Genomic DNA, 26,482 nt, shown 5'->3' with positions numbered 1-26,482 from the left:
GCCTTTATTACATGTATGATTGTATCGTGGAGTTGCATGAGCACAACATTTTTTCTGACTTGATGGATTGTTTTGTCTTTTTATTTATTTCTATTAAACTGTCCTTTTGAGACCTTCCATGAAGAATGTCAGAAAGACCATTAGAAGTTTCTTTATAGCAGAATAAGACAATGAGAAGTCTAATAATGATGTTAAAAATATTTACAATAATATAATAATAGAAAATAGTGTGACTTCTTTCAAATGAAAGCGTGTGGCCCTGTGTTTGTAAAACAAATTAATCCTCAACAAGTGCAATTCCAAGCAAGAAAATTGGAATTGACATATTTTGCAAAATGGTGCATTCTCACTGTAGATCAGGTCAGTTTCAATAAGTGGGATAGTCTTTTAGTATATCTTACTGTTAAAGCTCAAAAGGTGTCCCACAGCGAGTGTGCACGTTGTAGGCTATTCAAAAAAAGTCTAAGCAGCTTTAAGCAATTACGGTCTTCTGCACAATAACCTCATGTCAACCATACATCACTGAAGGCTACCAATTACATTGAAGACTGTTGATGATCCATTGCAGGGCTTGACTGCCTGCACTCATGGACATCCTTGCCAATTTAGTACACTTTTCATATTTCTTGTGACCCAATTACACGGGACCACAATCACAGGTTAATCTCAAGTTATAGTTTTTCACAAAATGAACGCCTCGGACAAATACATCCTTTTTTAAAGAACCTTCTCACTGCAACAAAAAAAGCTACAGTAATGATTTCAAAGTGATGCTGAAAACAACACTGTGTTAGATGTAGGCGTGGAAATAGTCTAACGATTCGATTACGATTCAGGGGCTACGATTCAATTATAAATGTATTATTTTTTAGGCGTGTAATGATTCGTTTGAACAACGATTCAATTCAAATCAGCATCTAGTTGCCGATATGATTCAGGAATGGCGTTATTTTTTTAGAACTATACGATCCGAAACAATTCAGTGAGTTAAAATGTTGAATCTTTTTAGCCAAAAATTCAACAAGTGTGACTGAAATAAATACTGGACACTGCAGGTGAAGTTTCCTAAATTCCTGTTATTTCTTGCAAAAGTATTACCATAGATTACAGTGGTTAAAATCACAAAAAAATAGCAGAGTGCAGGTACGTATTTTCATGCCCATTGATCCTCTTGTGTATTTTCCTTGAGTGCAGGCTCCTCCTTAGAGGGTGGGTGGGTGTACATGACACTCACAATAATATATTTCAGTTCTCTGGGCAGATAAAATGGCCTTAACTTCAAAGTCAGATATTCCACATTCAGAGCAGGAGTTTGAAATCATATTACTGTCTGTGTACCATGCTTGTTTATTAAGAAGGGCAGCCGTTCCTCCTATCCGAGTCTTGCCGCTGAAGTTGAAGTCCGTCCATCATATTTTCCAGATATTAAACATTTGCCAGTACTATAACTTGTCCAGGGTGTACCCCGCCTTCCGCCCGATTGCAGCTGAGATAGGCTCCAGCACCCCCCGCGACCCCAAAAAGGGACAAGCGGTAGAAAATGGATGGATGGATGGATAACTGGAAGAGTTAGCCTTCTTTCGCTAACCATGCTCCAGAGTCTATGGTCATCTCCTCACTGTCTGCCGCACTTTCCTTTCGACTTGTTGTCTGATAACCCCGTCTGCAGCGGTCTGTCGGTTTGGCATAGCATGCCAGCTCAGAGAAGGACTTGAGCGTAGCTGGGTCCAAAGGTTAGACATTTCTGCGCTCTTTCGGCTTTATTAAGGTCGCCTGATCATGAAAAACTTTTTCCAGAGTATGTCCTTCAAGCTCTGGACAAGAAGCTGAGGAAAAGAAGTAAAAGGAGGTTGAGTCGTACGCCTCCGTGACATTGCCCTGTGGAGAGCGCTATCTTGGATCTTTTCACAGAACATTTGCGGTATACAATAATTCAAAAAGGGGTAAAAACAGCTGTATATAAATGTCCGCTGTTCTTAAAGCCAATGTTTCCTTTTATAGTATTGATAAAATTGATTCATTAGCTTTTAAAACAATGTTATCTCGACATATAGCTTCTGGAAGGCCAACTAGTCCATCTATCGATATATCGATCAATCGTTACACACCTATCAATTATGCATTTTTATTACATTGTGTATTATCATATGTGTTTTTGATCCGCGTGTCCACGCTAGTTACGCATTTTGGTACGTTTGTCCATCAATTCTGAATCATCTACGTTCCAATAGTAATGGATCCAACCTTAGATAGAGGTGCCTTCAGAGGCCGTTTGAAAATGCTACATCATGAACTTCCCCGCTAAATGAGCCATCTGGACAGCAAACAGTGTGGAGGTTCAAGGATCTGCCAATTTACATAATAAGGCATACAGAACCTGGCTTTTCAATATTCACCAGTCAGTCCTTCTCACAAACCATTAGATTATTTACATAACCTCAAAGGGTTCTATTGGGTCACAGCAGGAGCGTCTGTGCAGTAGGGCTGCAACGATTAGTCGTCATTGTAGAAAAATGTCGACAATAAAATTTGTCTTTGACAATTATATTTGTCATGACGTCATAACTGTGTTTTTATGGGCGGAAACGGCCAACACCACCACTCGCATTAACTACATGTAAAGTTTGAAGACATTTCTTCTCATTTTTGTTAAAAACATGAATACCTTGCTCATTTTGCTAAGTGGACCTTGTTTTTATGGCAGTACATCTGTGATACGCAAGCATTTAAAGCAGAGGCATGACATTTGGAGAGAGGATGCGGTCTCAATCTCGGTAAAATTGTTAGCTTCTACCTTGCTAGCTAATTAACAACAGTGAGACAAAGTTGTATGAAAAATAACTTTAAATAGCACACACGCACACAAAGAGAGACTGACAGGCACCAATGCATACATTACATTAAATAGCCAACATTTTAAGAATTAATTAAATATATAATTCTACACATTGAGTATTTGCAATGCCGTCAAAAAGGCACTTTAACAAACACCGACAGCACGTGAACACACAAACAGAGAAAGATAGACAGTCACCAATGCGGAGGTATCATAAAGATTACATATACAATCTATTAATTACCGCATTTTTCGGACTATAAGTCGCAGTTTTTTTCATAGTTTGCGACTTATATTTGTTTTTTTCCTTTTTTATTATGTATTTTCGGCAGGTGCGACTTATATTCCGGTGCGACTTATACTCCGAAAAATACGGTATATAGAATTATACAAATTGAGTCTATTAGAGTGCTAAAACTGCCAAGAGTTATATCAATAGTCGTTACACCAGTGTGCAGCTTTTTAAACATCACAAAATGCTTTTCTCTTTGAGAAAGTTAGATTTTGTGTTTTGTTGTTTTCATTGCTGCCATTATACTGTTTGTTTTAAGTACATAAACAAGGTTAATTGGGTTTTTTTTAGCACCTAGCCTTTCCTTTATTTTAAATGGACAACAATTTATTAGTCTTTTTAATTGTTGTAACAGCTGAATGAGCAGCACAGTTACAGTATAAATAAATATGAATGAAATAGTCATCTTTGTTGTTCGTGAGCACATGCCTAAAATAACTTGGAAAAAGTAGATTGAAAAATTATAGATATTAAATATGGGTACGCTTTATTATCTGATTAGTCAACTAATCGACTATCAAAGTAATTGTTAGTTTGAGCCCGACTGTGCAGGTGACCGAGTGTTTGAATCAAGCCTTGGAGCATGAACAGTCAAGTGTGCTCTTGTGCTCCCAGCATTCGCTCTGGTTACCTCCCATGGGACTGGAGAGGGAGTACCCCTTTGCACCAGCTGCCATGGGGCTCGAAAATACTTTCAATGCTAAACCACCACCCCTACACATGAATCATGCTCTGAATCATCCACACTGACCTGCATATAGTTAACTGAAGAACTAAAAAATGGCATAAAAACATGACAATTTCACGCAAAGCAGGTACTTTTTTGGTTGTGTTCCTGACGGCAAGTCAACCACAAGCACTATAATGGTATGGCTTGGTTTTTGTTTCAATATTCAAACAACATGAAGTCGAGTAACAACACTGTGACCAGCATGACAACCATGCACTAAGATGGAATACAAATCATGTATTTACAGCAAAATATTAGTGTTCACGGCTTCCTGCAGTGAGAAATGCAGACAGTGAAGACAAGACAAAGCAGAAGTAAAGACTTGAGTGAACAGTGAGCCCACATCCGCAGCCAGGAGGAAATAAAGCAAGAGGGGCTGGGCTGGTCTGGGCTTGCGTGGGGTGGTTGGGCACTCAACATGTACGCACGCAAGTCTAATGACACAACAGATGTTAACAACTGAGAAGGATTTTTTCCCCACATGATAGGCTCACGTGCATACACACAGGAAGACACACACGGCTAATGTTGCTAAGCTTTGTGTAGCTAATGTTAGAATGCTAAGATACAGATTTGAACTTTGAACTCTGGGTCAGAGCGAGACGGATATCACATATAGCGGACACAACCATTCACAGCTACAGTTATTCAGTAGTTTTACAATTAAGAATTATTGCATGTATTGGCTCTAAACCAGCTTTTTAAAAACGCATGTATACCCGGTAGTAGGGATTGACCAATTATCTGCCGGCCCGAATATTGGCGCCGATATTTGGCCTTTTGACTGAGATAGGCTCCAGCGCCCCTCGCGACCCCGAAGGGAATAAGCGGTAGAAAATGGATGGATGGATGGACAAATATCGGCTTCTGCCTTTTATCAGGGGGCTTGTACTACCCTACGACGTGTCTGTGAATCACTTGAAACACAGCTGCTGAAATAATCGATATGGAAACAGTACGTTATAGTAGAAGCTAGGGCTGCAACAACTAATCGATTAAATCGATTAAAATCGATTATAAAAATAGTTGGTGATTAATTTCGTCATCGATTTGTTGGATCTATGCTATGCGCATGCGCTGAGGCTACAGTTTTTTTTGTTTTGTTTTGTTTTTTTTACCTTTATTTATGAACTGCAACATTTACAAACAGCTGAGAAACAATAATCAAAATAATAGGGGTGTAACGGTACGTGTATTTGTATCGAACCGTTTCGGTACGGGGGTTTCGTTTCGGTGCGGAGGTGTGCCGAACGAGTTTTCACACGGACATATTAAGTAGCGTACTGCACGTTGTGTAAACAATTCTCAAAATGCCAGACATTTGAGGCATTTAAGAAACTCCGCTCTGACAGCTCCGCAAAAGAGGACATGTCTGGTGAAAAGAGGACGTATGGTCAGTCTATCGTAGCCCGGTCGCTGCTAGCATGCTAGCAGCGACCGGGCTAGGTCCTGACCATACGTCCTCTTTTCACCGGACATGTCCTCCTTTGCGGGGCTGTCGGGCGGTGTTTCTTAAATGCCTCAAACGTCCGGCATTTTGAGTTAGGGTTGCGTGTATTTTCAATGTACGTTCAGGGTTAAGAAGGTTAAGAACACAACAAATTGTGCGCACAGCAGCATTCGTGAGGGAGGGGGAGAGAGGGAGAGAGCGAAAGAGCTGTGATAAACGCGCATGCGTCGTCAGGCTCTGCTTTTTATCGATAGATTTATCAGATTAAATTTTTTATTATCTTTAGCAGGGGTGTCAAAAGTGTGCATTTTTGTAACATTTTCCTTGTTTTATTTGGCAAGTTGAAAGAACATGGCGCCAGTATGCTGTTTTTTTCCAATAAAATACTGGAAAGGATAGAAATGTAGTTTGTCTCTTTTATCCGATTATTAATTGATTAATCGAAGTAATAATCGACAGATTAATCGATTATCAAATTAATCGTTAGTTGCAGCCTTAGTAGAAGCATGTTTGTGTGATTGGGAGAGAAATTAAAAAAAAAAACGTAAACTAAACTCAGTAAAAAAAAATTGCAGCAACACACGAAGAGGATAAAGAATAGTTTGTGCCACAAGAAAAGCTGCAGAACAGCAAAGCAGGCTGTCATGCGTGATTTATATCCCTGAAAAAATGTGTATATGCTGCCATATATATGTGTATGAGTATGTAGGCTGCCTAATAATGCATAATAATGAGGTGGCGACTCGTCCAGGCTGTAAGACGATCAGAAAAGTATAAACCGCTTTTTAAAAACATGACCGTGACTTTGATCACTTATGCCCAAGTGCAGCTGGGATCGGCTTTTCCCTCCCAATCCACCATAAATAATATATTTTTTAAACAATCTCAATTGTATTTATTTAACAATGAGTTGCGCTGTCTAGTTATCTTGTTTTCTGACACTTTTGTGTCTTATTTGAAAGTACTGTACTGTAATATATAGAAGACTTTGCATGTAGTTGCAATTCCAAGATGTTAGATAGCATTAAACTAGACTACAGTGTGTTGCCTTAGTCAGGAAGTTGTATATGCCATTAAAGGGGAACTGAACTCTTTTTTTCTTTTTTTTAATTTTGCCTATCGTTCACAATCATTATGAGAGACAAGAACACGTCTTCTTTTTTTTAGGATTTTAAAAATAATAAACGCTTGGAAGATGCGGCTAATGGGAGTCACCGTCTACAACCCTCCATCAACATTTTATATACACACTGCAAATATAAATATAAATATATATATATATATATATATATATATATACACACACACACACACACAAATCCCGAAACCAGTGAAGTTGGCACGTCGTGTAAATCGTAAATAAAAACAGAATACAATGATTTGCAAATCCTTTTCAACTTATATTCAATTGAATATACTGACTGCAAAGACAATATTTTTATTGTTCGAACTGAGAAACTTAATTATTTTTGCAAATAATAATTAACTTAGAATTTAATGGCAGCAACACTTTGCAAAAAAGTTGGCACCGGGGCATTTTTACCACTGTGTTACATGGCCTTTCCTTTTAACAACACATACTGGTTACAGAACGTAAATGAAATATTGTTTGCGGATTTTGAATGCATTTTCAAAGTGATTTAGAGGTAGAATTGATTGCTCCCATTGGCTGCATTGCTAGCCACCTAGAACAAGACAATTTTTATATGCGAGACTGAAAAAAAAAATATATATATATTTCTTCTTGTCTTTCATTAGGATTGTGAATGATAGGCAAAATTCCCCCCCAAAAAGTGCAGTCCCCCTTTAAGCTGAATGTGTTGGGTCTTTTTTGTTGAGACCTACAAAGTGTTTATACTGTAAGTCCTGTACTTAGGCTGATAAAACGATATCTATATTGCAATAGACAATAGATATCAACAAAAAATGTGTCCGATAAAACGTACAATATATTTATAAATTTTTTGGGGGTCAGAAGAAACCGGAAATAATTAAGCATGGTTGATTGCATGAACATTGGCACTTGTGGTCTAGCAAAGCAAGAAGTGCTCAGTGAGAAATGGAAGGGACACAATAAACTGCCAATCACGGAACAGTATCAACTATTAAGTTTGGTTGCGCTATCTTGTTGATTTTCTGCAGGAGCGAAGAAATTGTAGATAAAACAAGAAAAGTCACTTCGACAGTATGGAAGTTTTTGGGAATTAAAGTGCAGGACTGAATAAATTAAATAAAGTATAACAAATGTGCTGCTTCAGGGTTTCTACAGGTATTATGAGCAAATCGAATTTAATGCTTTTTAATAAAAATTGTAATGCTTGTTTGCACTTTATGATCGCACTCTGCGATGGCATGTTTGAGTTAGTTGGATTTTATTTCATTATTAATTAATTATTTTATAGATTAATTTAGAAATTAAAGTTCACATACTGTGCGTTTAAAAAAGACAGTGCAATAAAATATTTTTAACTACAATAAATAATTGTGATCAATAATCGTGATTTCAATATTGACGAAAATAATCGGGATTATTATTTTGCCCATAATCGTGCAGCCTAGTTTGACATATTCACTATTGGCCCAGTCCTACAATTGTATATTACATTGTTTAATGCCTCTGGACCTTGTATTTAATGTTTTTTAATGCCATTTAAGGCCTTATTTTTTGTCAAATCAATTTAATGACTTTTAATGCTTTTTAATGCCCCGCAGAAAACCTGTATTTTAAAACAGTAATTTAGTCCAATAATATTTCAATAATAATTACTGCATAACATAAATTAATTTCCATCCTTAAATAAGAATAACTTGACTGCTTGTTTCCTGGCCAAGTAATTGAGCTTATGCAGAGTCTGCAACCTGACGAGACAAAAAGTATAGAAAAATGGCACCGTTTGATTTTACGTGGATCATTACCCGGTAGTACCAACAGACTTATCGGTAGCGATAAAAATTTGATTTCGTTACCCATCCCTAGTTACAGCAGGTGTTTTATAAGGCAAACTGATGTGTCTGAGACATTTAAAGTCAGTCCTACTTATGTGGTCGAACTTTAAGAACAGCGACACCATGTGATGTATTTGTCAGGAAAACAATGGCACATGCGCCACATACAGGGTGCAAGTTTTGACAAAGTTGAGGACTAGAAATGTCCAAATATTTTCACAGGTTGTACATTGTGCGGTACACTATGAGGTCATTCTTTCATTTCTCACATCCCTAAGAAGCTATTCATATTAACTTCGAAGTCATGTACTGAGAATTCAATTTTGGCATGCTACTAAACAAACTTTGAAGTTTGATCCTTCCTTCGATTTATGCTGGTAATAATATCAGAACATTGTATTTGCGTTACTATGAAGGGGGCAGCTTCTTATCCAACAAAATAAACAGACAATATTGCACTTTGGCTGCCACCATCTCTGAGAGATACTGTATTTAGATATCCATGGCAAATCCGTCGAGAGATTCATTGACCTGAGGGTGGGCTGCACATATCCTTATCAAAGACAAACTACTACACTAATAACACACACACACTTGCAGGTCCAGAGGGTGCGCTGAGTATACAAGACCCAAGCTTTGTTGGCTTCTAGCACTCTGGGAAAGAAGCAAGCCTTCTTTGTGCGAATGTGTACGAACCTTTGACCTTCCTGGAGCTAGGAAGTTGCCAGAAGGGGAGCGAGGGGGTTGGGTTGGTTTTATCATAAACACTTCTGGGCTCTCATCCCGATACGAGCACAAAGACGGATGTACAAGTTCAACGACAAACAAACCGTACAAAACATGAACACTGTAGCAGATCTTTCACAGTGTTGTGTACGAAGCTGGCGCAATGTGAATTAGGGCATTAATAATAGAGTTATCTATCGATTATTGATTATTTTGTCCGATCAATCATGTAATCAGATAAAACACACTTTCTAGCCTCAATGCTTATTTTAGGGAACATAGTTGAAATAAACAAAACATGTTTTGCTTGCCATCAACATTATTACTTTTTTCTAATAAATGCTGACCATCAACATTGTATACATACATTTTAAGACAATTCTTTGTTTTTATTCATGACTATGGTCAACAGTTCTGCTTTGTTCTCATTATATTAAGCCTTCTTAACATCCATCCATCCATTTTCTACCGCTTGTTCCGTTCAGGGTCGCGGGGGGTGCTGCAGCCTATCTCAGCTGCATTCGAGCAGAAGGCGGGGTACACCCTAGACAAGTCGCCACCTCATCGCAGGGCCAACACATATAGACAACATTCACACACTAGGGCCAATTTAGTGTTATCAATCAACCTATCCCCAGATGCATGTCTTGGGAGGTGGGAGGAAGCCGGAGTACCCGGAGGGAACCCACGCAGTCACAGGGCGAACATGCAAACTCCACACAGAAAGATACGGAGCGCAGGATCGAACCCAGGACCTTCGTATTGTGAGGCAGACGCACTAACCCCTCTACCACCGTGCTGCTCCTTCTTAACATATTTTTCAATTTATGCTAGGTTAATTGTTTATTCTATTTCAACAATGTGCCATAGGCCCTGAAAAAAGAACAATGTTCCACAAATGATTTGAACTCCTCTGGCAAAGTGTTGCTTATGACGGACGGTAGAGTGTCTACAACCCTGTTCCAAGCAAGGTTTCACTTTTACGGTTTTGTGCACACAATGCACGGTGATTGTTTGCACACACTGTTTCACGGAGGATCGCCGCTCTCAGTGAGGCGGTAACTACTTTGTCTTTTGTGACCGCTTGTATTTGATTACCAAATAAACGCATGACGCAAGACACACTCCTTTTTCGATCTTGCTTGCTAAATATAACGTCTAAATTACAACATTGGCAGCACAAATCACTTATGCTGCTGTACATCCCTGGCAAAGTAGGTGTGTATGTCTGGCATAAACCAGAGGTATGATACATGCCACCACACTTTCATTATAATGTGTTTATGAGCGAGGGCAAACCGGAAGCGGCAAATATGCCTTTGTTGGGGGGGAAATGTAATTTGTTTATAAATGCATATATTATGATATGATAATAAATTAATATATGGGAAACACTGCATCCACTTCCTCCGCGTGGTTGACATAAATGTGTTGGACCACATTAAAAGTCGTCATGCTTTTCGCTTCACCATGAAATAAACGATTCCATTAGGCAGAGAAAGATTACTCGATCATTTTTTGTAACTGACTTGCTTGAATTACTCGAGGAATCATTTCACCTATAATGTGAATGCATCACTTCATACTCACGGTTTGATGACGTGACAGTGTAAGAAGGTGGATTCCTGTGTCGCCGCAAAAGCACTTGCTTTGAAAGTCAACTTTATTACAATCCGGCCTTAAAACTATCGAGGCAAAACACAAGTTAATGTATCATCGCACAGTAACTTCCATCCATCCATCCATTTCCTACCGCTTATTCCCATTGGGGTCGCTGGAGCCTATCTCAGCTACAATCGGGCGGAAGGCGGGGTACACCCTGGACAAGTCGCCATCTCATCGCAGGGCCAACACAGATAGACATACAACATTCACACTCACATCCACACACTAGGGCCAATTTAGTGTTGCCAATCAACCTAGCACAGTAACTTGTTACTGGAATTACAACAGTCAAGCACTTTAGATTTTGTAGATGCGTCATTGAAAGAATGCTGGATCACCTCAACTGCTAACCGGGAAGACCGAGCGGCCTGAGCAGCAACACATCACCACTAGCCACTACTCAGTGGCCTAGTGGTTAGAGTGTCCGTCCTGAGATCGGTAGGTTGGGAGTTCAAATCCCGGCCGAGTCATACCAAAGACTATAAAAATGGGACCCATTACCTCCCTGCTTGGCACTCAGCATCAAGGGTTGGAATTGGGGGTTAAATCACCAAAAATGATTCCCGGGCACAGCCACCGCTGCTGCCCACTGCTCCCCTCACCTCCCAGGGGGTGATCAAGGGTGATGGGTCAAATGCAGAGAATAATTTCGCCACACCTAGTGTGTGTGTGACAATCATTGGTACTTTAACTTTAACTTTAACTTTATAAGAAGGAGATGGAGACAGGAGACTGATGGCAAGGGAAAATGCTAAACCTTGGCTCCGGTTGTATCAATTTGAAATGTGTTTAAATGTCTGAGCCCTCAGACAATTGCATATGTGCATTTAGCTTGTTAAACTTATTTTGTTGTGAGTGAACAATGGCAATTACAGAGAGACATGCAGTGTTACTGGAGCTGGAACTAATTGGTGTGTTGCAACAGTCGATCCCGTAGGTGCTTCGGGGCCCGAGCACCCACAGACAATGCCGAGCACCCACGTGGGATTGATGGCAACTTTCAATCTTTAAAATCATTTTTGAAAAATCAATCTAGTTGTAGTTAATTTGTGGCGAGTGTGGTTCGTTTTACAAAATAATAAAGCCACAAACCATATGGGATATTACCTTCGCTGAACGTCTATTTTTTTTTTTTTAATACACACGCACACTGAGCACCCATTGGCAGAAATGTAGATCGGTGCCTATGGCAACAGTCATTGCCAATCCGGCAAATTATGATCCAAAATCAAGCTAGACACGAGGGTTTGGAAAGGGAGGAGGAAGCAGGTGTAGGCCAGCGTATAGGCAGCACTTTGACGCAGAAGTAATATCTAGGCTTATTTAAAATATTTTTATTTTTATGGGTGTTTTCATTATTTGAGATTTTTCGTTGTTGCGAATACAAGGGTTCTATTGCCAAGTCATGACTTTACTACACAGGCATTGTGCGGTTGTTAATGACAGGTGTGAACGTGGGGATGCTTTCAAAGCCTCTGTGGGTTAAGACCTGGCTTGTTATGAGGCAGATGGTCATAATTAGTCAGCGTTGTTTTAAGTCACGGTGGAGCAAAGATTGATGTCAGCCAACCTGGCTGGCGTAATCCTCTTTGGGCACACAGTGAGGACCAGGTAGTCTACTCACTTAAATCCAAACATTACAAGCTACTTAGCAACACACACAAATACACACACTGACAACAACACAATTAAAAAGATCTCCAAACTAGCAAGATGAAAACACACAATTAAAGGTCAACATAAAAGGGTTCAAAGTATTAATAATTGAACCAATATGAACATCAAACTTGCTCCAATCCCAATAAAATGTTAAAAAGGCATGGCTTGTCTTTGGTGGCAAACAACTCTTTCATTAAAGCTCAAAGTGGTGTTACTTCAATATGGAACGTTGCCCTATAAAATGTACAGCAAATAGGCCACAATTTAAGAAGCCATTTTATTGAAGAAAAGAGCCGCTAACTGAATCAGGATGCTTTGTTACAGGAAACCGATCTGCACTTCACACGCAATTTACACATGAAACGAAATATAAATGACTTTGTTATGAGTTTGAAGTTGTATATTTAACCAAATGAAGGTGTATTATTAGAAAAGTGTTGTGCAGCCTATGCTAGTTTACAGGGAGAATCCCAGCAATTAGCAATGGGGAAAGAGAAGCAGGTGGCGGCAAACAAAAGACGCTAACTTCCAATTTTAAAAAAAATTCTTCGTGTTCAAATGTTAAGATCGAAAAAGTTACCTGCGTGGGTAATGTCGGACAGGTCGTAGTTCCTGGCACTCCGCGGGAACTCCTTCAGTTTTCGGTTGGCCAAGTTGAGAGCCCCGCTGGCGGCGGCGTCCTCCAGGGCTTTCTCCACACTCCGACTGGCCGCGACTGTGGCCGGCAGCTGGGCTCCATCCCCAGCCGCCATCAAACACGCACTTTGGGCGTCCTTCTTACTTTTGTTCCGAGCGTCTGTGCCACTCTCCGGCACCCCGGATGCTATTAAACTACGAAGGGGGAGCTCCCGGAGTAAAACATCGTGGATAAAATCAAATTATTAGAAAAGCTGTGAAGTAGCCTCAGCTTGACTGGCGTATCACACAACTACTGCTACTGCGAAGCTGTCAATCTGCCAGGAAGTTGCGTCGAGTACGCACATGTCGCAACGATAATACCGGCGTCATCTTACACAATAAAAGCACAAGCTCGTCACCACAAAGAAAAATAACAAGACAGAATTGTTCAAATCATATCGGTCAACATCAAAGTTCTGTGTGGCAAATAATTCTGTTGAATCACATTTTTAGCATATTTGTGTTCTCAGAATCTGTTTGTTTTGGGTAGTTTCTAAAGTCGTAGACACTGCCTTGATGGCTTTTTGTACTTAGCCAGATCCACAACAAAACCCCTAAACAATCACCTAGTTGTGTTTTAGCCTATTTTATTGGCTTTTACAGTGTTTTACCGTGAATGTCCCAGGCCGGAAGTCTAAGCGGCACGCTTCTGTCAGTAGAGGAAAAGGAATGGGTGCGGTCACAACGTCAGTATTGTGATTTACATAAACGGGGGCAGGGCTTCTGCTTGCTCATTGAGCGCTCCTTGAATGGGGGCCATTTTTGACCCACAACCACAGTTCATTTTTAACGGCCTGAAGCTTTTTGTAGAATTATATTACAAATAAAAAATATTACTAAGCACCACACTGAATTGGTTTGTAGTACCTGTCGTACAACAAAGCTAAGAAGATGTTTTGACCTATATTACACACACATGTATATATACTGTATATACAGTATATATATATGTATATATATATATATATATATATATATATATATATATATATATATATGTTCAATCGTGAATTGTTTTGAATCGAGAAGTGATCTAGATATATATATATATATATATATATATATATATATATATATATATATATATATATATATATATATATATATATATATATCTAGATATATATATCTAGATCACTTCTCGATTCAAAACAATTCACGATTGAACATATATATATATATATATATATATATATATATATATATATATATATATATATATATATATATATATATATATATATATATATCACTCCGTGCATCGGTTGTAGCCCGGAAGAGTTAGGGCTGCAATGTGTTCTGGGTATTTGTTCTGTTGTGTTTATGTTGTGTTACGGTGCGGATGTTCTCCCGAAATGTGTTTGCCATTCTTGTTTGGTGTGGGTTCACAGTGTGGCGCATATTTGTAACAGTGTTAAAGTTGTTTATACAGCCACCCTCAGTGTGACCTGTATGGTTGTTGATCAAGTATGTCTTGCAATCACTTACGTGTGTCTGCAGAAGTGACTGGGCCGGCACGCTGTTTGTATGGTGAAAAAGCGGACGCGATGACAGGTAGTAGAGGACGTTAAAGGCAGTGCTATCACCGCACACCCTTAATATTGTTGTCCGGGTTAAAATTGGGACACATTCGGGAGAATGGTTGCCCCGGGAGATTTTTTGGAGGGGCACTGACATTTGGGAGTCTGCCGGAAAAATCGGGAGGGTTGGCAAGTATGTTGCTAAGACAGGATAGCCATTCAAAGAAGGTGAATTCATTAAAAAGTGCATGTTAGATTTTTTTAAGAAATCTTTTCTTGCGGCCCAGCCTCACCCAGTTTCTGCATCCAGTGGCCCCCAGGTAAATTGAGTTTGAGACCCCTGATGTAGACCGTCTTAACTTGTTCACCGGTCCTCATATGGATAGTACGTTTCCTTGATGATGTCTCAAGAACGGTAGAAATACAAGAACACACACACACACACACACACACACACAAACACACACACACACACACACACACACACGCAGACAGACTTCTGCATCTATTTACATTGTCCTCCTCATCCATCCTACTCTTTAGCCCTGATTTCCTCCCTTCCTCCCCTCTCAGCATTCAATTGGGCCATCTGTCAAAGTCCTGCTGAACACCCAGCATGCAACATGGGACTAATGTGGATGTTGTTGTGTGTGTGTGTGTGTGTGTGTGTGTATCATATGATGATATGATGATATGCATATGTAAAGTCCCTCAAGAGTTATGGATCAACTCATTCGGTGCACTGTATCTGGAAATTATGGCTCCACACTCAATTGATACTTTATTGCATTTTTTTTTACTACCACCAATAAAAGTGTTGATTATGGAGTAGCTCTGTGCCATATGTCTCTTCATTGATACTGTTTAGGAATATTAATCAAGGCAAGTGGCATGGAAATGGAAAAAGTAGTGCAACTGTCAGCATATGGAGCAAAACAATGGTTACCTATAGTAGCCTAAGGCAATGCCAAAGATGTATATTAAGGAGTATTTTCAGTAAGACAATTCCAATTATTTGTCTACTGTGTGGTAGAAGAGTGCTGCAATGTTTTATCACCAAATGCTATGTCGCCCTCGGGTCCCTGCAGAGAGTTGTGACATCACACTTTCTCACGCTCTCTGCACGTCCCTTCTTCCTCTGGGCTCTCCCTCTCGGTCTTTTGCATCCTCCCAAGTGTGCATGGGATGTCCGCTCATATTTTGTTGGATTATTGCCGAGATACAGTAGATGTGCAGGCAACCTATGAGATCCCCACTAAGGCCAATTTGACTTCCGCTTCCTGGTTCACTCAAAAGACTGTAGTATTAAGTGTCAGGTAATGGCCGACATTCCCTGCACACTTCTGGAAAAATGTCAGGATTCTGCCTCGTCTTGGCCCCGGCTGGGAAAGATCTGGAAATGGATCGAAAACTTTAGAGAACAAACACAGTCTCTAAAATAGACCAGGAGTTGATTGACAGTGACTGAGGAAAAAAGAAAGTGAGAGGTCAAGAGAGAGAGTGACTGCTGCAAGAGGGACTACCACTGAGAATGTATGGTATGTGATTCATGCTGACCAACCCAACACCAGCTGTGCATGTTGTCATGGATACATTCTCATTTAAACTAACTGCTATTTAAAGTGTATAGTCCATCACTATGTACTGAGGATATACCAACAAATCCATTATTAGTCTTTTTTTTCTTCTTTTTAACCTGTCCTGTCAAGCTATATTGGAGGGTCAAGGCTCAGTTGGCAGAGCGACCGTGCCAACAACTTGAGGGTTACAGGTTCGATCCCGACTTCCACCATCCCAGTCACTGACGTTGTGTACTTGGGCAAGACACTTTGCCCACCTGCTCCCAGTTCAACCCACACTGGTTTAAATGTCGCTCAAAGGTGTAGATAATGGGTTTCACTATGTAAAGCGTTTTGAGTCTCTAGAAAAAAGTGCTATATAAATATAATTCACTTCACTATATGGAATATAATATTGTTGATATCGGATCAGATTGACTTTACAAAGTAGAGGTGTAGGATACTTCTTCTGTTGTTGCATTATTTGTTACCTTTTAAGATATCTTAATTGATTTGGTGTTTGGCATATCCAAAATAAGAAATTACTGATATAAGTAATACAGCTGGCCTACTGACAGTGATCATTATTGTCATAGTAATAACAACAATTTCAACAAAGAATATTTGCCACTATTATGAATTACTCACCACTGTAACAACAACAGCAGCATGCAGAAAAATGAGTAAAATATGAAAATAAAGTATGTATGTGTGTCAATTAGTATACAACATGGATGTACTGTATGTATGTATGTGAATGCATGTGCGTATATGCATGTTGTGTCCTGAGCAAGACACTTCACCCTTGCTCCTGATGGGTGCTGGTTAGCGCCTTGCATGGCAGCTCCCTCCATCAGTGTGTGAATGTGTGTGTGAATGGGTAAATGTGGAAGTAGTGTCAAAGCGCTTTGAGTACCTTGAAGGTAGAAAAGCGCTATACAAGTACAACCCATTTATCATTATCATTTATTTATATATGTATGAATATGTGTTCACAAATGTATGTATGTGTGTGTATGTATTACAGTGCAAAGGGAAAGTATTCACAGCGCTTCACTTTGTTTTCAAATTTTTGTTACGTTACAATCTTATTCCAAAACGGAATGAATTAATTTTTGTCCTCAAAATTCTACACACAATACCCCATGATAAAGTGAAAACGTTTTTTTTCAAATTTCTTTGCAAATGGATTCAAGATAAAAAACTGAGAAATCAAATTCACAGCCTTTGCCGTTAAGCTCAAAAGTAAGCTTAGGTGTATCCTGTTTAACTGATCAGTCTTGAGATGTTGCTACATATTAATTGGAGTCCCTTTTGGTACATTCAGTTGGTTGGACTTGATTTGAAAAGGCACACACCTGCCTATATATAAGGTTCCACAATTGACAGTGCATAACAGAGCACAAACCAAGAATTAAGTAAAAAAAAACAAAAAAACAATGTCTGTAGATCTCTGAGACAGGATTTTATCGAGGCGCAAATCTGGGTAAGGTACAGAAAAATATTTGCTGCCTTGAAAATCCCAATGAGCACATGAGCCTCCATCATCCGTAAATGGAAGAAGTTTAGAACCACCAGGACTCTTCCTAGAGCTGGCCGGCCGTCTAAACTGAGCGATTGGGGGAGAAGGGCTTTAGTCAGGGAGGTGACCAAGAACCCGATGGTCACTCTGTCAGAGCTACAGCATTTCTCTTTGGAAAGAGGAAAACCTTCCAGAAGGACAAGCATCTCTGTGGAAGCCATTACTTCGTAAACGTTTACACCTGAAATACTCTCAGATCATTAGAAACAAAATGAGCTGGTCTGATGACACAAAGATTGAACTCTTTGTTCTGAATGCCAGGTCATGTTTCGAGGAAACCAAATGCCCCTCATCACCAGGCTAATACTATCCCTACAATAATAATAATAATAATAATAATAACTGGGATTTATATAGCACTTTTCTAAGTACCCAAAGTCGCTTTACATGTAGAACCCATCAAACATTCACACCTGGTGGTGGTAAGCTACTTTCATAGCCACAGCTGCCCTGGGGTAGACTGACGGAAGCGTGGCTGCAATTTGCGCCAACGGCCCCTCCGACCACCACCTATCATTCAATTCACCGGTGTGAGTGGCACCGGGGGCAAAGGGTGAAGTGTCCCGCCCAAGGACACAAGGGCAGCGATTTTTGGATGGTAAGAGGCGGGGAGCGAACCTGCAACCCTCAGGTTTCTGGCACGGTTGCTCTACCCACTACGCCATGCCGCCCCCACAATGAAGCATGGCACTTGCAACATCATGCTGTGGGGATGGTTTCAGTGGCAGGACCTGAGAGACTATAGTCAGGATAGAGGGAAAGATAAATGCAGCAATTAACAGAGATATCCTGGATGAAAACCTAATCCAGAGTGCTCCTGAACTCAGAATGGGGTTCATCTTTCAGGACCCTAAGCACACAGCCAAGATATCAAAGTAAGGGCTTCAGTCCTTGAGTGGTTCAGCCGTAGCCCAGACCTGAATCCGATTGAGCATCTCTGGAGAGATCTGAAAATGGCTGTGCAGTGACGCTTCCCATCCAACCCGATGGAGCTTGAGAGGTGCTACAAAGAGGAAAAGGCAAATCTGTCAAAATTGGTGTGCTAAGCTTGTGGCATTGTATTCAAAAATACTCGAGGCTGTAATTCTGCCAAAGGTGCATCAACAAAGTATTGAGCAAAGGCTTTGAATACTTATGTTCATGTGATTTCTTTGTTTTTTATTTTTTAAAGATTTTGCAAAAAATTCTAAAAACAAAAAAGTTTTACACTGTCATTATGGGGTATTGTGTGTAGAATTTTGAGGACAAAAATTAATATATTCCATTTTGGAAGAAAGATGTGACATAACAAAATATGGAATAAGTGAAGCGCTGTGAATCTGTGTGTGTGCGTGTGCGTGTGTTCGTGTGTCCTGCGATGAGGTAGCGACTTGTACGCCCGAATGCAGCTGGGATAGGCTCCAGCACCCCCCGCGACCCCGAGAGTGACAAGCGGTAGTTAATGAATGGATGTATATAATATTTCAATGGCTGCTGAACATTGAACAGTTGCACACTGCTCTCGTGTGGTTGTCAGGAGTGTTGCAGATGATACGTTACATTACAATTTCATTTTTTTCAATGTTTTATTTATCCCCTTCATTGATGTGCATCTTTGATCGATAGACAATTATACCACAATTATTCAATTATTATTTACACACCAATGCCTGAGAAGGAGCAGGATGAAGAAAAATCTTATATTTTCCTGCCCCCTTCAACATAATACGTAGTCTTAACAATTATATCCAAATATAACGAAAACAAACAAAAAACATACAAAAAAAACACAACAAGTGCAAAATTTCATGAAGTACAAACCGAACAAAAAAAACAAAAGTAATATACACCTCACGGGAAAATACAAAACAAATACAAAACCAGGCAAAAAATAAGTAAAATAATAAATATAAAGCAAAATATAAACACTTATGGCTGTCCATATGATCTTATTTTTTTCAATTTGGAATATATTTTTACAATCTTTTATCTCATAGTAAAGAGAATTCCATAGTTTAACCCCCACCACTGATATACACACAATCTTTTTTTTACAAGGCAGTATTGTTCATTGTTGATAATTGTTGACTTTTGACAAAACAACAACAACAAAAACAGCTAAATTAATCATACCTAAAGTATGTTTGTATACTGATTAAAATGAATATTGTGATGTTTTACTAAAACAATAAAATAGGAAGTATAGTTACACATTTTTGTTGATTGGTTGTGGAAATATTGGCACAAGTCAATGTCAAATATTTGAATAATTGAAAAAAGAAAAAAACTTTTGGAATCCCTTTTTTTTTATATTTCATACTGGAAAAATAAATGTGCTTTTTTTAATCCCTGCATTGCGATTTTTCTCCATCAAATACTGCACACATCAGCAAACTGAAACTATCAGATACACAACTTTGGTTTATTACGACGTCGTTTGCGCCAAACTCACTTAATGTTCTCCAGATACAAAAAAAAAATCAACGGTTCCGTTTGTTATTGTTGGGACAGTACAAAGGACCTCCACGTTGGTACTACATTACCCATGAGGACGCGAGGTGGAAAATAGTCCCCTTTTCCCGCAAAGCTCATCCTTTGTCCTTGATTGGCTGGACGCCGAGCAAGGCCCCACATAGTAAAACGTGATTGGTCGGTTTTCTCCCAGCAGTGTCCCGGATGTGTTTCGGCTATATTAACAAGGACAATTGTAGGCGGGGATTGTAGTTCAAACCATCCGTCGATGTGCTGCATTTAGCTTTTGTGCTACAGCGCCCGAACCCATTCGAAGATTTAAACATGGTAAGTGTCTCTTCTTTGCGCGGCGAAGCCACTGGACCATTTTTACGTTTAACGAAAGGCTTTGGCTCAATACTTTGCTCGCTGCACTGCGTTGCCGATGTTATAGTTGCTGGCAATCGCTGTTAGCCTAGCTTAGCATGCTAGCTAGCTAGCTTAACCCTCTCCTGCTTTGATTGTAATTGGAGTATTTAAATGTAGAATGTGTCTTGCCGAGGGGCTACTTTTTTTTAAACATTGTAGTCGAGCATTATTTCGGTGGTTTCAACTCACGAACGGATGCTTGTTGTTCAGGCTGGTGGCAAGGCGGGCAAAGACTCCGGAAAGACCAAGACGAAGGCTATTTCGCGCTCACAGCGAGCTGGGCTGCAGGTTGGTTTTCGTCTTCCTCCTCTAGTCTTCATTCCGAGAGGCTCAGTCAAGCTTAGACGCAACTGAGCTACAGCCAGCAAGCACCAAGGGCCCTAAACACTCTTTTGTTCCCGCAGTTCCCAGTGGGTCGTATCCACAGACATCTCAAGTCCAGAACCACCAGCCACGGCAGAGTGGGAGCCACTGCAGCTGTGTACAGTGCCGCCATTCTCGAGTACCTCACTGCTGAGGTAAAGAGTTTCTTGCGAGCAAACACTCTATATATTTTTTGTTTTCTTTAAGTTTACCCGTTCAGTTCTCAATAACTTTGCATGGCTCTCAAGGTCCTGGAGTTGGCAGGAAATGCCTCCAAAGATCTTAAAGTGAAGCGCATCACTCCCCGCCACTTGCAGCTGGCAATTAGAGGAGACGAAGAATTGGATTCACTCATCAAGGCCACCATCGCCGGCGGAGGTAAGCTCCTCACCGCCAAACATCTCAGTGACGTTTCATTTGTTTCCTTGACTCACTTTGATGTGTCTTTGCAGGTGTGATCCCACACATCCACAAATCTCTGATTGGAAAGAAGGGCCAGCAGAAGACCGTATAACGGGAAGTCCTCCTAGAAGTTGTGCCATCTCAGGACGACGTCTGCATCGCGTGATTTAATTGTTTTTAGCGTAGAACACCTGTAGAAGTTTGTATGGTTCCAGCTTGCATTTACTCACCTGGGGTATTTTTTAAAAAGTGGCTTCAAAGAAGCTCTTTTGTTTTTTGGTTATTTTTCCTGGTGCTGCAGTTTTGTGTTAACTTGCTTTTGTGGCATTCCCATGGTCAAAAGTGGTGTTTTAATAAAGCTCTTACTGGGCACTTGTCTTTTTCACTTCTTCATACTTAATTTGCCACTTTTTGCATTCCAGATGTCTAACTTTCTACATGATAATCTGACTGCACGTCATATTTGTAATTTCTTAATTTTAGAACCATTGGCCCAGTACAGTGAAAATGTGTGGCCTTGTTGCATGATATCTGCAGGCACGTTTTGTCAACAGACTGTTGAATAAAAATTGGACTGGCACAGCATGTTGCTTAGTGCAGTGTTTTTCAACCGGTTATGTAATTTCGCCTAATTGGGTTAAAAATATTTTTTGCTAACCAGTAATTATAATCTGCAAATGTGCCGTTGAGTGTCTGTGCTGTCTAGAGCTCTGCAGAGTAACCGTGTAATACTCTTCCATATCAGTAGGTGGCAGCAGGTAGCTAATTGCTTTGTAGATGTCGGGGACATGGTTTGTCAGGATCACAACATATGGGACGCATTGTGCAGGTAAAAGGGTATCTAGCACTTAAACCAAAAACAAAGGCGAGTGACTCTAAGAAAAGGCATTGAAACCTAGGGGTAGCTATGCGAAACTAAAACTGAACTGGCTGCAAAGTAAACAAAAATGGAATGCTGGACGACAGCAAAGACTTACAGCGTGTGGAGCAGATGGCGTCCACAAAGTACATCTGAACATGACATGACGATCAACAATGTCCCCACAAAGGATAATGTCTGCACAAATTCAATATTCTTAATTGCGAAAACAAAGCAGGTGCAGGGAATAGTGTTCAAGGAAGACATAAAACTGATACAGGAAAATACCAACAAAAGAGGAAAAGCCACCAAAATAGGAGCGCAAGACAAGAACTAAAACACTAGACACAGGAAAACACCAAATAAGTCAGGGTGTGATGTGACAGTACACTTACTTTGAGACAAGAGCTATAGTGATGCATGCTTGGTTATGGTTTAAAGTCATATCCAACAATTGCGACAACGAGTTTTTATTGTCAATACCGGCTAATGAGCTTAATTGTTTAAGGGTTTCTGCTGGTTGTGAGCCTTTGCATTTTTTCAATGAAAAAAATGTGCCTTAGCTCAAAAAACGTTGAAAAACACTGGCTTTGTGTATTCGTGATGTTAAATCTTTACTAACTTCATGGTACAGCAGGAAATTTAAATATATTTAGTAGTATAAGAGTTTGCCGTTGGGTCGTGAGATATCACTTGCAATTACTATAAGGGTGTGTAAAGTGTGCCATTTGCTTGTAACTCAAACTTAATTTTTCAACTGTAAATATACACAAAATGTGTATTATCCTATCACAGGAAACTTGGGGTGTTTTTAGAGCAGGGTTCCTAAACTGAAGTGACTGAAAGTAACATTTTATTGGATAATGCACAACATGAAATATAGTCACATACGGTACCGTTTATGCAAATAACATTGTTACATTAAGCACATTGCAGCAAATAATCCGTGTAACAGGACTATGCTGTGGGTTGTTTTAACCAACAGGGATAATGATTATTTTGTCTTTTCAGTAAATCTATTTCACTCCATTGTTTTATGTAACATTTTTTAAAAGGTGTACTTTACACTGGCAGTTATTTCACAATACCGGAAAGACAAACCGGAGAGTCCATTTCTTCATAGGGCATAAAAACTTTTTTTTATTTTGCTCAGTTTTTTCAATCAACTTTAGTCCACAAATGTAATGTTTTTTTGTGTTTTTTTTTATATACACAGCCTGTTCATCAAATTATGGTATTTTCCATTGAATATGAATCAAACCTGTGACATCCCATTAGGCACAAGACATGGATGTGTTTATTATACATGTCCTTTAAACCTGACTTTGAAACAACGTTGCGAAATAGTTGTATTTGTAAATTGAGACAATATTGATGTCAAACGTTGGATCCACTTTGTTGGTTGGGGAATGACCAAATTTCAATAGTCAAATTAACATCACAACCTAACATTGAATAAACGTTTAAAAAGCATGTTTCAACATTGTATTTGTGTAGTAGAGTCTTGGTTAAGACATTTTCCAAATTCTAAGGTCAAATCAACGTCAGACCCCAACATTGATTAAACGTCAAAAAGCATGTTGTTCCAACGTTAGGTTTGAGTTGCTCAACGTCAGGATCTAATTCAACAAGTTCTCGTTTTTTCAAAGTCTTGTGCCTGCTGGGATGACCATAACTGTAACCAAATTATATCACACTTTTTAATTAGTATGTATTAGACTTGTAAAATTATCTGATCAGAAGGCCTCCAAAAGGTTCAAAATGTGCAGGACACTTCAACAATAAACATGTTTTACAGCAAATTTTTTCACGCATTTATATATTTTAGTTACTGGAGTTGGTGAAATGGCTCAAAAAAAGTTAGGGGTATCATATTGAGATTTCGGGTGAAATTTCAGGATGAGGCCAACATGCCTAATAAAGTTTATACAGGTGAAGTCAATTAAATCTGGTGTGGTTTTTAAAAAAATATAAAGTATAGAGAAGGTCAAAAATTAATTTATCTGTGAAAGGTTATAGTGAATTTTAGCTTCATTCGGACATTTTACCAGAAAGCCCAGTATCCCAATTTTTTTGTGCAGGACACTATTATGGAGAAACTGCATCGGTAGAAAATGGATGGGATGGATGCATGGAGTGCACTGAGAAGGGGATTTGAGTAACCACTAGAGGGCAGTGTTAACCACCATTACCACCCTGATAAACTGCAGTGTCCATGCTTTAAAAAAATAGATTTACTGATCTGTCTTTTACAAGAAGTCCACTAAGGGGCGCTAGTTGCACGCCTAGCGGACATTAGAGGACCTAAAACGGCCATTGAGACCACCTGACCCCTTCACCTTTTCCCAGCAAGCTTGCAGCTCCACCTAAATTAGAGGCCTCTCCTGCTCGGGCCTCACAGCGAGGCAAGTGTGGGAGCGTTTGAGAGATCTACCCGTCAAACACATTGGACATTGGATTAAGACTACACGCCCCCTCCCCTCCCCTCTGTAGCCATGAGGTCTCCCCTTTCTCACAGAGCTTTAGAGTATTAATATCAAGGACCTATAGCATCTATAGTATGCAATGTGCAGCCACAGTCTTAAAAAAAGGAACAAGAACAAAGAAACGAGCAAAAATGCAAAAATTAGGAGAATAAAGTCATAGTGGTATGAGAGGGCCAAAAAATTACTCTTACAAGAAAAAAGTTGTAATTTTATCAGAATAAAGTTGTATAGTTTACATTTTGAAAGAAAAAGTAAATAAAATACATTAGTTATGTGAATTATATTTCTTCTTTCTCTAGCGACCCAAAGCGCTTTACATAGTGAAAGCCATTATCTACATGTAAGCTGCGTTTAAAGCAGAGTTTAAAGGGTGAAGGGCCTTGCCCAAGGACACGACAGCAGTGACTAGGATGGCGGAAGCTGAAATCAAACCTGGAACCCTCAAGTTGCTAATGGCAACAACTAACAACTGAGCCACGCCGCCCCATGTTAAATAAAACAATGAATAGAGATGTCATTTTTAATCAATACAATTAGGTTGGGGAAAAAATAGTCAGAATATTTTGTGAATAAAGTCAAAATATTCCAAGAAAAAGAACATCAGGGAGAAGAAAGTTGAAATATTTGGAAAATTAAAAAACAAAAACAAGAAAAAAAAATTGGAAGAAAAAGCCAACAAGTGTAAATGTAAGCTTTTCCCACCTCAGCTGATTTAAAAAAAACATCTAAATGTCAAATATCAAAGTGGCTCGTGCTTGGTTTGATTTTCAGCCTCCCGTGTGTGCACTGCATGTATTTATCACAGGCAGCGTGGTGTACTCTTCCAAACCCCTTTTCCATCCTCCCCACATTCCTCACTGTGGGAAGGGGAATTCTGTGTCCACGCTTTCAAGGAGCTTTCAAGCAAAATAATGCCTGAACACGCCCTCACCTTCGTCCCTCCTCCAGCTTTTCCCTCTGCACTTTCTCCATGTGGCGTTCAAAGCAGCCGGCGGAAAAAAAAAGCAAATTCTGCACACACTATGGTGAATTAGACGAATCCATAATAATTACCGCAAACGTATGAGTATAGTGTTAGTGGTGGTGGGGGGGGAGGCCTTTTGTTTGGCTAAGTGCACTATGGAAGTGAGAGGGTTGGGGGGGGGAAATGGCGGCTTTTGGGGGTAAGGTGGGGGAAGGGGGTCAGAATACTTCACAACAAGCCATGCGGCCCATGTTTGGCACGCTAACTTTACCGAGACCAAACAAGACAACCAGAGGGAGGAAAAGTTTGAAAGATTAGGTCGAGTGTCTTGCAGTCCAGCGCGTGGGGACTCCAAGGCTTCAGTGGCTTTATCGAGGAAAACCCACGCAAACAAACAGATAGTTGACTTCTACACGTGAAGCTGTGTGAACGGCGGGGAGGAAGCCATTAGCCAGCCGAGCCACAACATTAAATACCCTCGTCTGCACTGGGAACAAAAGCCGCTTCCTCGCGTTACATCCAGCCGGCATCCACTGGCAGGAAGTCATAAAGACAAAGACTTCCTGTAATGTTGCCAACTTGCCACCATGGAGCAGGCAGCGTGGCTCCTGTTGAAGCCTTAAACACGCTTTTGGGAATGGTGTCCAAAGTGTGGCCTGGGAGCCATTTTAGGCCCGCTGCTTGTTTTGAAAATATATTAACCCACATTGGATTGATTTTAGCATCGTTCATGTAAAAAATGTATCATTTAATTTTTCTGTACATGCGGTCCTTTGTGTAAAAAGTTTGGACACCACTGCCAGAGGGGTGCTTTCAGGGCCGCCCATCACTATACACCGATCATGTGCTGTGCCTAGAGCACCGTTTTACACGAAGAAAGGCATGTAAAATGTCAATTAAATAATG

General features: G+C 39.9%; 2 protein-coding genes and 1 long non-coding RNA gene across 6 annotated transcripts in view; 1 reads left to right on the top strand and 2 right to left on the bottom strand.

The window, feature by feature from the left end:
* lrch4 (leucine-rich repeats and calponin homology (CH) domain containing 4) overlaps nucleotides 1–13,627 on the bottom strand; it is a 48,777-nt gene extending 35,150 nt beyond the window's left edge. Inside the window, exon 1 of one of the 4 annotated variants that reach the window (XM_061960050.2) lies at nucleotides 12,885–13,627. In XM_061960050.2, coding sequence (XP_061816034.2) covers nucleotides 12,885–13,056 — 172 coding nt within the window. In that variant the 5' untranslated portion in view covers nucleotides 13,057–13,627. The remainder of the gene's footprint in view (nucleotides 1–12,884) is intronic. The other 3 variants (XM_061960052.2, XM_061960049.2, XM_061960051.2) reach the window with 3 other exon arrangements.
* Nucleotides 13,628–15,290: 1,663 nt separating this feature from the next.
* On the bottom strand, nucleotides 15,291–21,206 carry LOC140678821 (uncharacterized). Its single transcript, XR_012050470.1, has 3 exons — nucleotides 20,692–21,206; nucleotides 18,561–18,646; nucleotides 15,291–15,895 (listed from the first exon to the last, which is right to left on the bottom strand). It is a non-coding gene; the product is annotated as an uncharacterized lncRNA (long non-coding RNA).
* Nucleotides 20,283–21,852, top strand: LOC133605924 (histone H2A.Z). Its single transcript, XM_061959322.2, has 5 exons — nucleotides 20,283–20,421; nucleotides 20,713–20,790; nucleotides 20,907–21,020; nucleotides 21,114–21,243; nucleotides 21,318–21,852. Exons 1-5 carry the CDS (start codon nucleotides 20,419–20,421, stop codon nucleotides 21,377–21,379), a joined length of 387 nt encoding a protein of 128 aa, XP_061815306.1. The 5' UTR covers nucleotides 20,283–20,418; the 3' UTR covers nucleotides 21,380–21,852.
* The last annotated feature ends 4,630 nt before the right edge of the window (nucleotides 21,853–26,482 follow it).

This window comes from Nerophis lumbriciformis, linkage group LG05 (assembly GCF_033978685.3).
Source record: "Nerophis lumbriciformis linkage group LG05, RoL_Nlum_v2.1, whole genome shotgun sequence".
Classification (NCBI taxonomy): Eukaryota; Metazoa; Chordata; class Actinopteri; order Syngnathiformes; family Syngnathidae; genus Nerophis; species Nerophis lumbriciformis.
This window is presented reverse-complemented; position numbering and strand designations above follow the sequence as displayed.